General features: G+C 37.2%; 2 protein-coding genes and 1 non-coding gene across 6 annotated transcripts in view; all 3 read left to right on the plus strand.

Annotated features, from left to right (window-relative positions):
* The window catches only part of Hormad1 (HORMA domain containing 1), a 35,692-nt gene extending 26,704 nt beyond the window's left edge, over window positions 1-8,988 (plus strand). Inside the window, exons 14-16 of one of the 2 annotated variants that reach the window (XM_087628914.1) lie at window positions 1,371-1,454; window positions 5,663-5,734; window positions 8,515-8,988. In XM_087628914.1, the coding sequence (XP_087485040.1) occupies window positions 1,371-1,454; window positions 5,663-5,734; window positions 8,515-8,595 (237 nt within the window). In that variant the 3' untranslated portion in view covers window positions 8,596-8,988. The remainder of the gene's footprint in view (window positions 1-1,370; window positions 1,455-5,662; window positions 5,735-8,514) is intronic. The other variant, NM_001108949.1, reaches the window with a different exon arrangement.
* Trnal-aag16 (transfer RNA leucine (anticodon AAG) 16) lies at window positions 4,464-4,544 on the plus strand. The gene has a single exon. It is a non-coding gene; the product is annotated as a tRNA-Leu (tRNA).
* A 900-nt stretch (window positions 8,989-9,888) lies between the features above and the next one.
* Window positions 9,889-14,496, plus strand: part of Golph3l (golgi phosphoprotein 3-like) — a 29,783-nt gene continuing 25,175 nt past the window's right edge. For 2 of the 3 annotated variants that reach the window (XM_087624111.1, XM_087624114.1), the window contains exons 1-2: window positions 9,889-10,084; window positions 12,589-12,777. In XM_087624111.1, coding sequence (XP_087480237.1) covers window positions 12,595-12,777 — 183 coding nt within the window. In that variant the 5' untranslated portion in view covers window positions 9,889-10,084; window positions 12,589-12,594. The remainder of the gene's footprint in view (window positions 10,085-12,588; window positions 12,778-14,496) is intronic. The other variant, NM_001007698.1, reaches the window with a different exon arrangement.

Raw genomic sequence — 14,496 nt, forward strand, 5'->3', positions numbered from 1 at the left:
TGTTTGAGTATGTGTGTGTGTGTGTGTGTGTGTGTGTGTGTGTGTTGCTCTTAGCGGCTAGAAGAGCACATCAGATCCCCTGGGACTAGAGTTAGATCCTGTTGTGAGCCACCATGTAAGTGCAAGGAACTCTGGTCCTCTGTAAGAGTAGCCAGTGCTCTTTACCATTGAGCCATCTGTCTGGCATGTGCTCTAACTTTTATTTAAAGATGGTTGCTTATATACTTATTTTATTATTCCTCAGATTTTCTTAGGTGTTATTGAATAAAAGTAGATATTTAAATAAATTATTATAGATAAAATTACTATATATTAAAAAGTTTTTTATTATCACTGTGAGCTTGTTTAATAATGCTTGTAGAAGGCTAGTGTGATAGCTCAGTAGGGCTAAGGTCTTACTACCAAACCTGATGACCTCAGGCTGGTTCCTAGGACTTATATGATGGAAGGAGAACACCAATTCCTTCAAGATGTCCTCTAATCTCTAATATGCACAGTGGTATACATGCTTCTCTCCCCAATAAATGAATGTTAAAAAAAAAAAAGGAATGTTTATTGAGTCTAAGAAACTTCAGAGCTAAATAAAATCTTACATATTTTTTGTTTGTTTGAGAGGTCAAAAGAGAGTCCTATTATGTGACCTTAGCTAGGTAGAACTCACTAGATGAGACTGATCCCAAATTTATGGCTGTCCTTTTTTTTTTTTTTTTTTTTTTTGTTGGTTCTTTTTTTCGGAGCTGGGGACTGAACCCAGGGCCTTGCACTTCCTAGGCAAGCGCTCTACCACTGAGCTAAATCCCCAACCCCGGCAGTCCTCATTCTTAACTGCCACTTGAGTGTTGAGATTAAACGTGTGAGCCACTACATCAAGAACAAACTAAAATTTATGTGGTTAATATTTTGGTCCCCACTTATTATGAGTTTTATTATGGTATGTGTCTTAGTCAGGGTTTCTATCCCTGCACAAAACATCATGGCCAAGAAGCAAGTTGGGGAGGAAAGGGTTTATTCAGCTTACACTTCCACATTGCTGTTCATCACCAAAGGAAGTCAGGACTGGCACTCACACAGGTTGAGAAGCAGGAGCTGATACAGAGACCATGGAGGGATGTTAACTTACTGGCTTGCTTCCCCTGGCTTGCTCAGCTTGCTCTCTTATAGAACCCAAGATTACCTGCCCAGGGACGGCACCACCCACAATGGGCTGGATCCTACCCCCTTGATCACTAGTTGAGAAAATGCCTTAGAGCTGGGTCTCATGGAAGCATTTCCACAACTAGGCGCCTTTCTTTCTCTGTGATAACTCCAGCTTGTGTCAAGTTGATACACAAAACCAGCCATTACAAAGTTTTGTAAAATGTCTTTTCTAGGTTGAACAGTTAATCAGTAAAACATCTGAACTTGATGTGTCTGAAAGCAAAACAAGAAGTGGAAAAATCTTTCAGTGTAAAATGGTAAATAATTTTGTAACTACCTCTTCATTTATGTGTGGGCATGTGTGTGATTTCGAGACAGCCCCCTCTCTCTTCTCCCTCTTCCTCTATCCACTCTCCCCCCTCCTCCCCCTCTCCCCTTTCCCCTTACTTACACACACACACATATATATATATATATATATATATATATATATATATATATATATATATATATAATATCTCACTATGTCACTATGTATGCCAGGCTGGATCTCACAGAGATCTGCCTCCCACTGCATCCTGAGTGGTAAAGTTAAATTCACTCACAACTATGCTTCCCTATTTTCCAGCATTTCTTTTTAATGATTTTTTTATGTGCATTGGTGTTTTGCCTTAATGTATGTCTTGGTGAGATGTTAGGTCCTCTGGAGTTACAGTTGTGAGCTACCATGTAGCATGAGCAGCCAAGGCTCTTAAACAGTTGATCCATCTCTCCAACCCAATATTTTCAAGAATTTCTTAAATAGCTGTTGTGTGTCAGGCACATGCTGGGAAACAGACAGATAGAATACACACATTTAGATAGATAGATAGATAGATAGATAGATAGATAGATAGATAGATAGATAGATAGATAGATCTATCAGATTGTTTTAGATCCTAACTAAACATGTGGTAACTGGATGGAAACCCTGATATATAAGGTCATTATAGAAGTCTTAGGGGTTGGAGATTTAGCTCAGTGGTAGAGCGCTTGCCTAGCAAGCGCAAGGCCCTGGGTTTGGTCCCCAGCTCCGAAAAAAAGAAAAAAAAAAGAGAAGTCTTAATAGATTATATGGGGGTGCAAAGGAAAGAATGGAAATTTTAGTTAAGATACTTTGGAATGAAGAATCTGAAAAGTTCTGAGAAATATTATCTAGACTTCTAAGTATATTTTCTAGAATTCCAGAAAATTCCCATGTTTTATTTTGGAAATCAATTATCTTGGCATTACGAATTGATTTTTTGTAGATATCTTGCATAAAATAAATAAGCAAAAAAAACCCAGTTACTTAACTAATTTTACTAAATACAAGTTATATTTGATTTGATTTTTCAAGAAAAGCTCTCAGGTGACCCAAACTGGTGTTGAAGTCACTATGTAGCTGAGGATGGCCTTAAATTCTTGCTCCTTCCATTTCTGCCTTCAGTGTACAGTGTCTATAGCTGCATACTCCATGCCTGGCTCATATTTTATTTTGGACCTTTAAGATACTCTTAGAGACTCAGAAATGAGGAAGAAATTTCTATCAAATACATGCAAAGCTAGGGAGTGAGAGCTTACTTTGTCAGTGCTATGCTAAGACAGCTTTCTAGGTCTTACTCAGTGAAATCATAATGGCATTAGGAATATTCAAGCATGGAAATTAACAAATGCCTAAGGATTTCTCCCATGGAACTGATTGTAAAATATCTCCCAGAATACCTGTAAAACATCTCTTGAGTAACAGTTGTAATACTGCCTTGTTTACGTGTCCTTCCCACATTCTCAGTAGGAAATTAAAACTAGCAAAAGACAAAATTCAAAGCTAGTATGCTGAAAGCAAGAAACAAGGACATATAAGTGGGGTGTAGTGGTGCACACCTGTTATCCCAGCGCTTGAGAAGTGGATGTAGAAGATAGCTATGAATTTGAGGCCAACTTGGACTACTTGGTAAATTGCTGGCCAGCATGAGCTACAGGGTAAAACGCTGCTAAGATGGGTGGGAGAGGGAGGAGATACATAAATTTAAAATGTCAAGAATTATTACTTGTAGCAGAAAAATGTTCTTTCTAGCTAGCTTCAACTTATGATAAGTATCTTCCACTCTTTTTAAAGAGAGGCAGTATTCAAAATAATTTTTAAGCCCAATGTAGCTTTGCATACCTGTAATCCCACCTCTTAGAAGGCTGAGGCCAAAAGACTGCCCCAATTTAAAGGGGAGCCTAGTCTCCATCCTAAGACCCTGTCTCAAAAAAAAAAAAACAACAATGAATAAATCATTTTTTGGAGACAAAATCTTACTAGGTAGCCTTGAAGGCCTCTATGTAGACCAGACTGCTTTCAACCTCACCAAAGATCCACCTGCCTCTCTTTACTTTCTTTTCTTTGAGGGAAGGGGATTTGATAGTCTATTTTTATTCATTATTCTTTATTTATATTCTTTATATTCATGCTGCATTTTCAGAAAAACCTACAATTAGTGTGGGAAGCATAGAAGCTCCTTGGGGAAAGGTTAAAAAAAGAAAGAAAAAAGAAGAAAGAAGGAGCAAAATAAATAGAGGGGGAGAACAAGAAAAGGAAAGAAAGAAAAAGCCTGCCTCTGTTTGCTTAGTACCAGGATTAAAAGTGTGCACCACCATTCCTGCCAATAAAATTATTTATAAAAAAATTTCCTTGTAATGTACCACTAAGATGCTTTGAGAATATACTAATGCTATGCATATTTTTAATTTTTAAAATTTCATTTATACATCTATGTGTGTGGATACACATGAGCCATGGCAGCATGCATGTAGAAGTTAGGGGAGGAGTTCTGGTATTCAATCCTTTCCACCATGTGAGTGCTAGAAATCAAACACTAGATGTCATGCTTGGTGGCAAGAACTTTTAACCAATGAGTCATCTTGCTTGCCCAAGTTGGAAACTTTTGATATTAACTCTTACAAAGAATATTTCTGATGTTACAAATTAAAACATAATTATGGCTTTAGAAGGGCAAGAAATGAAAAATGCTCAATAATATTGAGGATATTTGAGGGACTGGAGAGATTGCTCAGTGGTTAAGAGTTGTTTGCTGTTCATCTAGAGGACCTGAGTTCAGTTCCCAACAACCATGCATGGCTTATAACTGTCTGATACCTGCACACACACAGTATACACATAAACACACGAATAAAAATTTTAAATTAAATTTTAAAAAAGATTTCAGCTATTCCCTGTTGGGAATCCAGGGCATTTTACAGACGCAAGACACTGAGCCATGCCTCCAACTGAAAAGAAAATTTCAAGCCTAAAAAAAAGATGTTTCGGGGTTGGGGATTTAGCTCAGTGGTAGAGCGCTTGCCTAAGAAGCGCAAGGCCCTGGGTTCGGTCCCCAGCTCCGAAAAAAAAGAACCAAAAAAAAAAAAAAATGTATCAAGATGGTGTCAGACACTGTAATCTCAGCACTCAGGGAACACAGGCAAAAGGATTATAAATGTTCAGCCAGCCTGGCTACATGTCAAGTTTGTGTCTATATAGTGAGACACTGTCTTAAAAATTGTTTTGACCTCACTGTGTTCTTTGAATATGTATTTTTCCTTTAAATTTCTGCCTTTAATTCTTTTGTTCCAAAGATTGTGCTTTTTTTGGTTTTGTTTTTCAATTTTTGTTTTTGTTTGGAAGGGGGGTTGTTTTGGGGTTTTTTGTTGTTTTTATTTTTGCTTTTTTTTAAACTGTGGTTAAAAAAAAAAGATAGTACATTTCCAAAAAAAATCATTTTGAAAAACTTCTGTTAAATAATGTCAATCAAAAAATACCCTTTTGAGAATAGTAATATAATAATTTTCTACATTCTAATATTTAATAACTATGTATTAATCGCTATCATCAAGAAGTAAAACATGTCTTAGGAACAGATAATTGGACAAAAATGTTATAGTCATATAATAGAATTATTCAGCCATAAAATGAATAAAACATCAATACACATTACAAGAACTAATTGAAAGAAGCCAAACCACAGAGACCATATACCATGATTCTGTTTCTATGAAAGTCAGAATTTGAGGCTGGATGTAGTGGCATATATGCCTTTAGTCCCAGTACTAGGGAGACAGAAGCAGGCAGATCTCTTGAGTTTCAGGACAGCCAGGACTATCCTGAAGACAGAGAGACTCCATCTTAAATACAGAGAAACAGTGTCAGATTTTAGAAAATGATTCAAACAAAAATATTGGGAATGGCAGGAGATTGGGGGATAGGAGAGCAATGGCTGGAGATGGGCCTTCTATAGGGCTTCCAGAGTGATGAAAGTAGTCTCATACTGAGCATAACAATAAGCTATAAAACTCTAAATACACTTAAAATTACTAATCGGTATATTTAAAATAGGTAAATTATATATCATCTGAATTAATGTGTCAATGTAACTTTTTAATTTCATATAGTAGCCTGAGGTTGGAAAATCAACTGTTGCCCATTCTTTGAGAAATAATTAAATAGTAATTTTCTATCTTTGTGAAGGTAAATGGAAATCAACAAGGACAAATTTCTAAAGAAAATCGGAAGAGAAGTCTTCGTCAATCTGGGAAAACAGTAAGTGTAATGATACTGTATGGCTTGAATAAAATGGCAAATATTCAAATGTCATTACTGTATATTAAGATAACAACTTTGATATTCCTGAATATACCTCAAACATACTCAAAACATTTTCAAATATCTGAGGCTGTTGGGTGTGATAGCTCCTTCCTTTAATCCTAGTTCTTGGGTGACTAAAGCAGAGTGCCAAGAGTTCAGGTTCATCTTACCTACACTTAATTTCCAGTCTAGCTTGATCTATAGTGTAAGACATTGTCTCAAAAAATATATATTTTCTAAATGTAAGTAGCTACTGTCCATTCCATGAGCGATTCAGTTATTAGAGAAATTTATAAAATGAAAATCTATATCAGGAAAAATATAAGTAGAGTGATACAATGAATATTCAGGACATTCTACACAATTGAACAAAACTCTGGAGACCAAAAAAGTACTTATATTTTAGTAGAACTTGAATATTATTAATTAGACAATTTAAAGACTGGGAAGTGGGTAGTAGTATTTGTGAGGCCCTAGATTTGATTACCAAAAAAGAATTTAGATAATTGAAATCCTAAAACTGATGACTGGAGAGATGGCTCAGCGGTTAAGAGCACTGACTGCTCTTCCGGAGGTCCTGAGTTCAATTCTCAGCAATCACATGGTGGCTCACAACCATCTGTAATGTGATCTGATGCCCTCTTCTGGTGTGTCTGAAGACAGCTACAATGTATCCACATACATGAAATAAATAAATAAATCTTTAAAAAAATCCTAAAACTGTTTGAAACAATGAAATGTTTAAAAGGGAATCTAAATTCTATACATAGTTCATTATTGTTCTTTTGATTTAAAAACAGTTCTATGTAGCCCAGGTTGTTCTTGAATTCTCCAGGAAGCCTAATATGATACTAAACTCTTAGTCTTCCTTCCTCTACCTCCTGAGTGATGGGACTATAGATATGTACCACCACATCCAGTTTATAAAGCACTCTAGGGATAGAATCCAGAACTTCCTATATGTTGGGCAAGTATTCTACTGACTGAGATACTTTCCTAACTGGCATTTAAAAACAAACTAATGAACAAACAAAACCTTCATTGCACTTGCTTATTTATGCATTCATCCAGTCATTCTGCATATGTGTCCGTGTTTATATGTATGTGATCACTTTCCACAGAGCCATGCAGAAGTTGGTTTCCTCCTACTTCCATCTGGATTCCAGGGATAAAAGTTAGGTCTTTATGCTTAATGGCAAGTGCCTTTACTTACTGAGTAATTTCACCAGCCTCCCAGTTACTTTATTTTATTTTATTTTTTTTTATTTTATGTATATGGGTATTTCACCTGAATGTATGGATACACCACATACATTCTGTACCCATGGAGGCTTAAAGGTCCAGATCTCCTGGATCTAGAGTTACAAACAGTTGTGAGCTACCATGTGGGTACTAAAAATCAAAGCTGACCCAATCTACATCCAGTGCTCTTAACCATTGAGCTATCTCTCCACATCCCCTGCCAGTCAGTATTTTCAATATACATCATTTCAGAAGGAAATAGATCAGGATGAAATACTGAATATACTCCTGGATTTCTCAGCAGTTAAGCAAAAGGATCACTATGAGTTTGGGCCAGTTTAGATTTCATAACTTTACAATCTATTAAGACATTGGGTTTCTTTCATTTCCCCAATTTTTAAAAAGATACATGTAGGTATTTTGCCGTGTGTGTGTATGTGTGTGTGTGTGTGTGTCTGTGTGTGTGTCTGTGTGTCTGTGTGTCTGTGTGTCTGTGTGTCTGTGTCTGTGTATACATGCCTGGGGCCTGAAGAAGTGAGAAGATGAGAAGAGCATGCTAAATGCCCTAGGATTGAAATTATGGATTGTTGAACTACCATGTGGGTACTGGGAACTGAAGTGCTCTTAACAATGAATATCTCTGAGATGAGAAGTTCAAAGCCAACCTTTGCTATGTAGTGCATAGGAAGCAATCTTAGGCTGTGTGAGACTCTGTCTCAAAAACAAATTTTATTGTAGTACATCATTTTTATTGAGACATGGGAGCAAGGGAAGGTTCCACAGTTAAGAGAGATTTAGAAAACCTTTGTCCAGTGAAATACTCCAGCATTAAAAGCACTTTGCCCTCTGGTACCTAAGTTTGATCTACAGGACCCTACATAACAAGAGGAGAGAACCAACTGCTATAAGTTATCTCCTGGCCTCCATACTTGTATTGTCATACACACACACACACACACACACACACACACACACACACCAAATGAATATTAAGAAAAGTATAATTAAGGGTTGGGGATTTAGCTCAGTGGTAGAGCGCTTGCCTAGCAAGCGCAAGGCCCTGGGTCCGGTCCCCAGCTCCGAAAAAAAAGAAAAGTATAATTAGGGGCTAGAGAGATTACTCACTGTTATTAAGAACACCTACTGCTGGGGGGTTGGGGATTTGGCTCAGTGGTAGAGCGCTTGCCTAGGAAGCGCAAGGTCCTGGGTTCGGTCCCCAGCCCCGGAAAAAAAAAAAAAAAAAAAAAAAAAAAAAGAACACCTACTGCTCTAGTGGAGGACTAGAGTTTTGTTCCCAGCACACTCATCTGGCAGCTCATAACTGCCTATGCAATTCCAGCTTTAAAGGATCCAGCACCACATTCTGGCATCTAAGGGCACCTACACTCATGTGCTCTACCCACACACAGAAACAAACATAGACACACTTTTTTTTTTAATTTTAAACTGTAAAAAAAAATTAAAGTCTCTAAGTAGTTTTTTTCTTTTAACAGGTCCTTCATATCTTGGAATCTTCTAGTCAAGAGTCGGTGCTGAAGAGAAGGAGAGTTAGTGAACCAAATGAACATACCTAAAAATTATTTTTCTTATGCAGATTACAGTTCTCAACATTTAAACTAACATGCTGTATTATTTGAAGGTGTGCCTTCTGTACTGCTGAAAATTACTTTGTAGTTCACAGTTATTAATCTAATGAAAGTTTTAGCTATTATATTGTGTCTACCTGTGATAAATCCAAGGGAACTTTTGACTAAACAAAAATACAAATGTCATCAATTCTGCTCATATCCACTGAATACAACCTGCCTTCCATTTTAAAGAAAACTTTTTATAAAATGTGTTAAGTTTTAAGACCCTCTAAAACCATTGTTTATTCTGGCATTGAAATTTTGTAAGGATTCACTTTTTACTTATGTTAAAACTGTACCATTTAATTGGTGCTATTAAAATAATGTTTGCTATTTTGATATAGTGTGTTATTAGCATGATGTATATGCCATACTACTTTTAAATGTGTGTTTAGAGCAAAAAGATGATTAGAAATGGCTAATAAAAAGATTGGCATTTTACTACCATGATTAAGATACTCAGTGTGCAGGGTCTTTCAGGGCTTCTAATTGTTACTTAATACAGTAGAAAGTGTTCCGCTATTAATTTTGAGAGAATTTAGGTAAGTATTATCCTACAAGAGTTGAACACATTTTAAAACTTTTGAATGGTAGTGTGAACAATTGCTTTGCGGAGAGATCTAGGACCTAGCCCCAGCTTGATACCTGCTTCCTTTCCTTCAGGGAAGACCTAAAACTTTGATCTGTTTCTGTATTGAAATTTTAGCAGCCATATTCCAAAATGTACACTAGCCTCAGGATTATAAAAATGCTCTGTAGGGATGTTATGTGTGTAATTGTAGGAATGTACCCATGCTGTTCAGTGTAAACCGGATAATGTCTACAAACTGAGTCAGATCAGGTTTTTCTAAAGGCAAAGTTAAGCCCTCAGACTTTACTCTTAGCCTTAATGTTGTTTGGATACCAACATTTCTTTTCCAGTAGTGTCAATACAGACAGAAATACACCTGCTACACTGAAATTGGCCAACAGAATCCTTTCGTGATTGGCAACACTTGTTATCTCACAGAATACTTTGATTGGGTGATTTCATTGGGGTGGGACGCAGCCTTTTTCTCGCTGCCACTGAGGTTCTTTCATTGGATATACCAGCTGTCAGGTTGAACCCAAACCGGCCTCTTTTGGTGATGTTTGTCTGGATCGCAACACAATAGCCGGGAGGACCACCCCTTGTAAGCTCCGATTGGCTAGACTCAAACGTAGGGGTTTCTGATTGGCTCAATGAAGAAACACCAAGGTAGGTTGCCTAGTGATCCTGAGGAAGCTGATGTGTTATTCCCTCTCTGCAACGAAGGATCAGGAAGTTTGTACTCTCTGCGTGGCTGAGAAGTTTTTCACCTACTAGAACCCGGCTAGGGTAGGGGAAACAGGTGCCCTCCAAAACTAGAGTGCGAACTGCAGCCTACGTCCCACTGCAGCTCAGGAGCAACGTCAGGTAAGGAGCAGGATATAACACTTCTTAATGTCCAACAGAGCTGCTCAGTATTTTACTTTAAAGGGTGGTTTTTACATATTTGTTGTTGGTCGTCGTGTTTTCCAAAAGGGTGTTTTGACTAATAAGTGTCCATGAGGAAATGATGAATTCCTCAAAGAAAATTGCCCCCATTCTTCTCGGGTTGTTAAAGTTTCTTGGATTCGGTTTGGAAATAATGCCAAATAGAATTTGCACCTAAGGCATTGTTTTGTGTTCTGTTCCTTCATTCTTCTTACATCTACCCTAAGTTGTATTTGAAATATACGCGTGTATGAATTGTTTGTAAGACTCCTGGTGTGTATCTCTGATGTTATTTAATGAGTATTTATTTGAGCAGTTAAAACATTAAAGATGTTGTGCTAGTTGCTATAGAGAATATAAAAACTCGAAGATGACAATATTTCAATTCTCAAAAGGTTTAAGATAACATAACAAAAGAGGGACTATAATAAACATTTTAAAGGGCATAAGTATTAATTTCTGTTAAAGTACAACTGAGGGGAAAATCTAGTTCTAAGCATGTGACATATGCATAATGGGGAGATAGAAATTCACCTTAAGACCTCACTTGTGAGTCTTCAGTAGGCCTTAAAAGACTGGGCAACATTTAGAGAAGAAAGGAAAAGGGAGAAAACTCCAAAATAACAAGGATCACAGGCAGAAAGAAAACAAGATAAAAATTTTGAACTATCGGTCCCCAGCTCCGAAAAAAAGAACCAAAAAAAAATTTTTTTTTGAACTAGACACAACTAAGAACACCCTTTAAATATTAGTCTTTTGACTTCAAAATTGCTGATTTTTTTACTTGTTTTTAATCATAAAAACTGACATTTACATCTGACAGTGGTGGCACACACCTTTAATCCCAGCACTTGGGAAGTGGAGGCAAGTGGATCTCTAAGTTCAAGGCCAGTCTGGTCTACAGAATGAGTTCCAGGACAGCTATGGCCTGTACACAGAGCAACCCTGTCTCAAAACAAAAACAAAAAAATAAATAAAACAAAAAACATTTACATTTGTATAAACTGTGCTAGCTTTAAGCTTTATCACAAATGACTTAGACAAGTGTAATGCTTAGTATAAAAGGGTGTGTACTCTGATTTTTTTTCCCTCCCATTGCTAGGAATGTCACTTAGGACCTTGTACATGCTAACTAACACTATGTTGTAACACTGAGCCATATTCTAGCCTCATTTTCTTTTGAGAATTTGATAATCTTTTAACATTCTTGCTGGGGTTTTGTTGTTATTGAAGTTATGTGTGTTTTCACAAGATAGCCAGATAGAATGCTAAGTTGCTATACTTGGAAATGAGTTGTTATGGTTAAAATAATAATAATAATAAAAGAAAGAAAATACTGGTCTGGAGGGTTGGCTCGATGGTTAATTGCACTTGTTTATGCAAAGGACCTGGATTCGAATCCCAGCACCCACATGGAGATTCAACACTTGTTCAGGCACCAGGCACGCCACATAGACATACATGCAAGCAAAAAACTCATATATACAACATAAATTAAAAAGAAAAATAATATTAAAACACAGGCATGAAGAGATGGCCCAGGGGGTGGGTAAAGTCAATTGCTACACAGGCTGAGCAACCTGACTTTAATGCCCAGAACCAGTGGAAAGGTAAGAGAAAGTGAACTACAAAAAGTTGTTCTCAGGATTGGGGATTTAGCTCAGTGGTAGAGCGTTTGCCTAGCAAGCGCAAGGCCCTGGGTTCAGTCCCCAGCTCCGAAAAAAAGAAAAAAAAAGTTGTTCTCTGACTTCTTCATGGGCACATAGCACAAGCACCCACAAACATTATGTACACGAACATCAATAATTTTAAAATATTAAAATGTGTTTGTTGCATATATTTTATGTTTTATAATATGCCATTAACTGTTTACAGGAATTATGAATTATGTGTACTCAAGACACATGCTCAGGATGGAGAGATGGCTCAGTGGTTAAAAGCACTGACTGTTCTTCCAGAGGTCCTGAGTTCAATTCCCAGCAACCACATGATGGCTCACAACCATCTGTAATGGGACCATTCTGGTGTGTCTGAAGACAGCTACAGTGTACTACTCATATACATAAATCTGAAAAAAAAAGAAAGAAATTTTAAAGAAGCCACATGCTCATGAAGTTTTACTATTCCATCTTATTTAACTTGGGGACCCATTTTATGGTGGTAGACATTCACTCCTGGCAATGCCCAAGAAATAAGCATGCTAAAATATGGTCTTTCCTGTGGACTTTTAAATTACTGGTGATCACTTTATATTGCTTTCTGTGGAAATTAAGCTGTTATGCTTTGAAAAAGAGAGCATGTCATTCAATGTTTCTGTCTACTACCTCTTTCTGTATTTGCACTTTTTTCTCATGTGTATGGTGTGTTTATGTGTGTAGACCTTCTGTGAACCTATATTTATTTACTAAAGCGCACAGATATATTTCACATCCCTCTACCAACAGGTGAAAATGACAACATTAACTCACCGGACCCGTCGAACTGAAGTGAGTAAGAGCTGTGAAAAGAAAATAGAAAGTGAGGAAGACACTAATCAAGAAAGGAGTCCAGATAATGAAGACCCTGGAGACTCTAAGGATATCCGCCTCACTCTTATGGAAGAAGTATTGCTCCTGGGTCTAAAAGATAAAGAGGTAATGACTTAGGTTTGCTAGTTCAGTTCAAAGACACAAGTCTTACAGTGTTTTAGGAAGTAAACTCCAGCTACATTGGAGTTGGAGGAACATGGGAAAGAGAATATCTGCAAGATAAAATCCAGAAATATAAATAAGTACTTGGTGTATAATTTAATTGCAAAATTATAAAGGAAAGAGATGGATAGCATTATGTTAGTCCTAGTAGTTTCCTAGCTTAGTTGGATGGTAGAGCAATGATCTCTTATGAAACTAAGAAAGAGACACATATAGTAAAGTCTTCGTGAGCCTTAAAGTTTCAAAAAACAAGAACAACAGCAGATATGGTGGCACACAACTTGTGAGGCCATAATTCCCAAGAGCAAGAGCATCTCCAAGAGTTCAAAGCCAACCTGATCTACCCAATGAGTTATAAGCTAATGAGGGCTATGTAGCAAGACCCTGTCCCAAAACTAAACAAGCAAATAAAAACAACAAGGAGTGTGTATAACTATCTGCTTTATAGAAACAAATGATAACTGAGTATCTTATAGTACAAATAATTTTTTAGGCTTTGATTGGTGGTATACATCTCAAATTCCAGCACTGGGGAGGTGGAGGCAGAATCAGGAGTTCAAGGTCATCTCACCCACAAATTGAGTTCAAAGTTAACCTGAGGTACTTAGCAGTTTGAAACCCTATCTCAGAAAACCAAAAGGGAGTCAGGTGTGCCAGTTGTTGTGGTGCACGCCTTTAACCCCAGCACTCAAGAGGCAGAGGCAGGCAGCTCTCTGAGAATTCTAGACCACCCTAATATCATAATGAGTTTCAGACAGCCAGAGCTATGTAGAGAGACCTTTTCAAAATAAGGAGGTATGTGTGGGAGGGAAAATAATAGGTTTGGTTTTTTATTTTTCATTTTCTTCTATGGATCTTTAACAATTTTTTAAGGTTTTTTTTTTTTCATTTGTGTGTACATTTATGTGAATGCATTCCATTTGTGTGCCAGTGCACTCAGAGACCAAAAGAGGGGTCAGCTTTTCCTGTAACTAGAGTTAGAGACATTGTGGGATTCCTGATGTAGATGGTGGGAGTGAGCTCAGGTCTTCTGGAAGAGCAGGAAGCAGTCATAATCACCGAACCATTTTACCAGCCTCAATAAAGATTAATTTTAAAAATCTGTTTTCGGGGCTGTAGAGATGGCTCTACCATTAAGAGCACTGACTATTCTTCTAGAAGTCCTGAGTTCAATTCCCAGCAACCACATGGTGCCTAACAACCATATATAATGTTATCTGATACCCTATTCTGGTATGCAGTAGTACATGCAGGTAGAGCAGTAATATACATAAAATAAATCTTTTTTGAAAAAAAATCTCTTTTCAATAGCAACCTCCATTAATGCCTATGTATCCCAATATTCAGAAGGCTAAGGGTTGTTATAGAGTCCAAGACTAACATGTACTATGTAATGAGGCCAAGGCCTCATCATTGACATCCCAAGACCCTGTCTCAAAGGTAAAGCAAAGTAATAATTTCACCTTTTAAAAAAAATTAAGTTATTTTAAGAATTACTTATTTTATGTATGTGAGTACACTGTCGCTGTCTACAGATATTCCAGAAGAGGGCATCAGGTTCCATTTCAGATGGTTGTGAGCCACAATATGGTTGCTAGGAATTGAACTCAGGACCTCAGAAAGAGTAGTCAATGCTCTTTAACACTGAACCATCTTTGCAGC

The sequence above is a fragment of the Rattus norvegicus genome, chromosome 2 (assembly GCF_021556685.1).
Source record: "Rattus norvegicus strain SHRSP/BbbUtx chromosome 2, alternate assembly SHRSP_T2T, whole genome shotgun sequence".
In the NCBI taxonomy this organism is placed as follows: domain Eukaryota; kingdom Metazoa; phylum Chordata; class Mammalia; order Rodentia; family Muridae; genus Rattus; species Rattus norvegicus.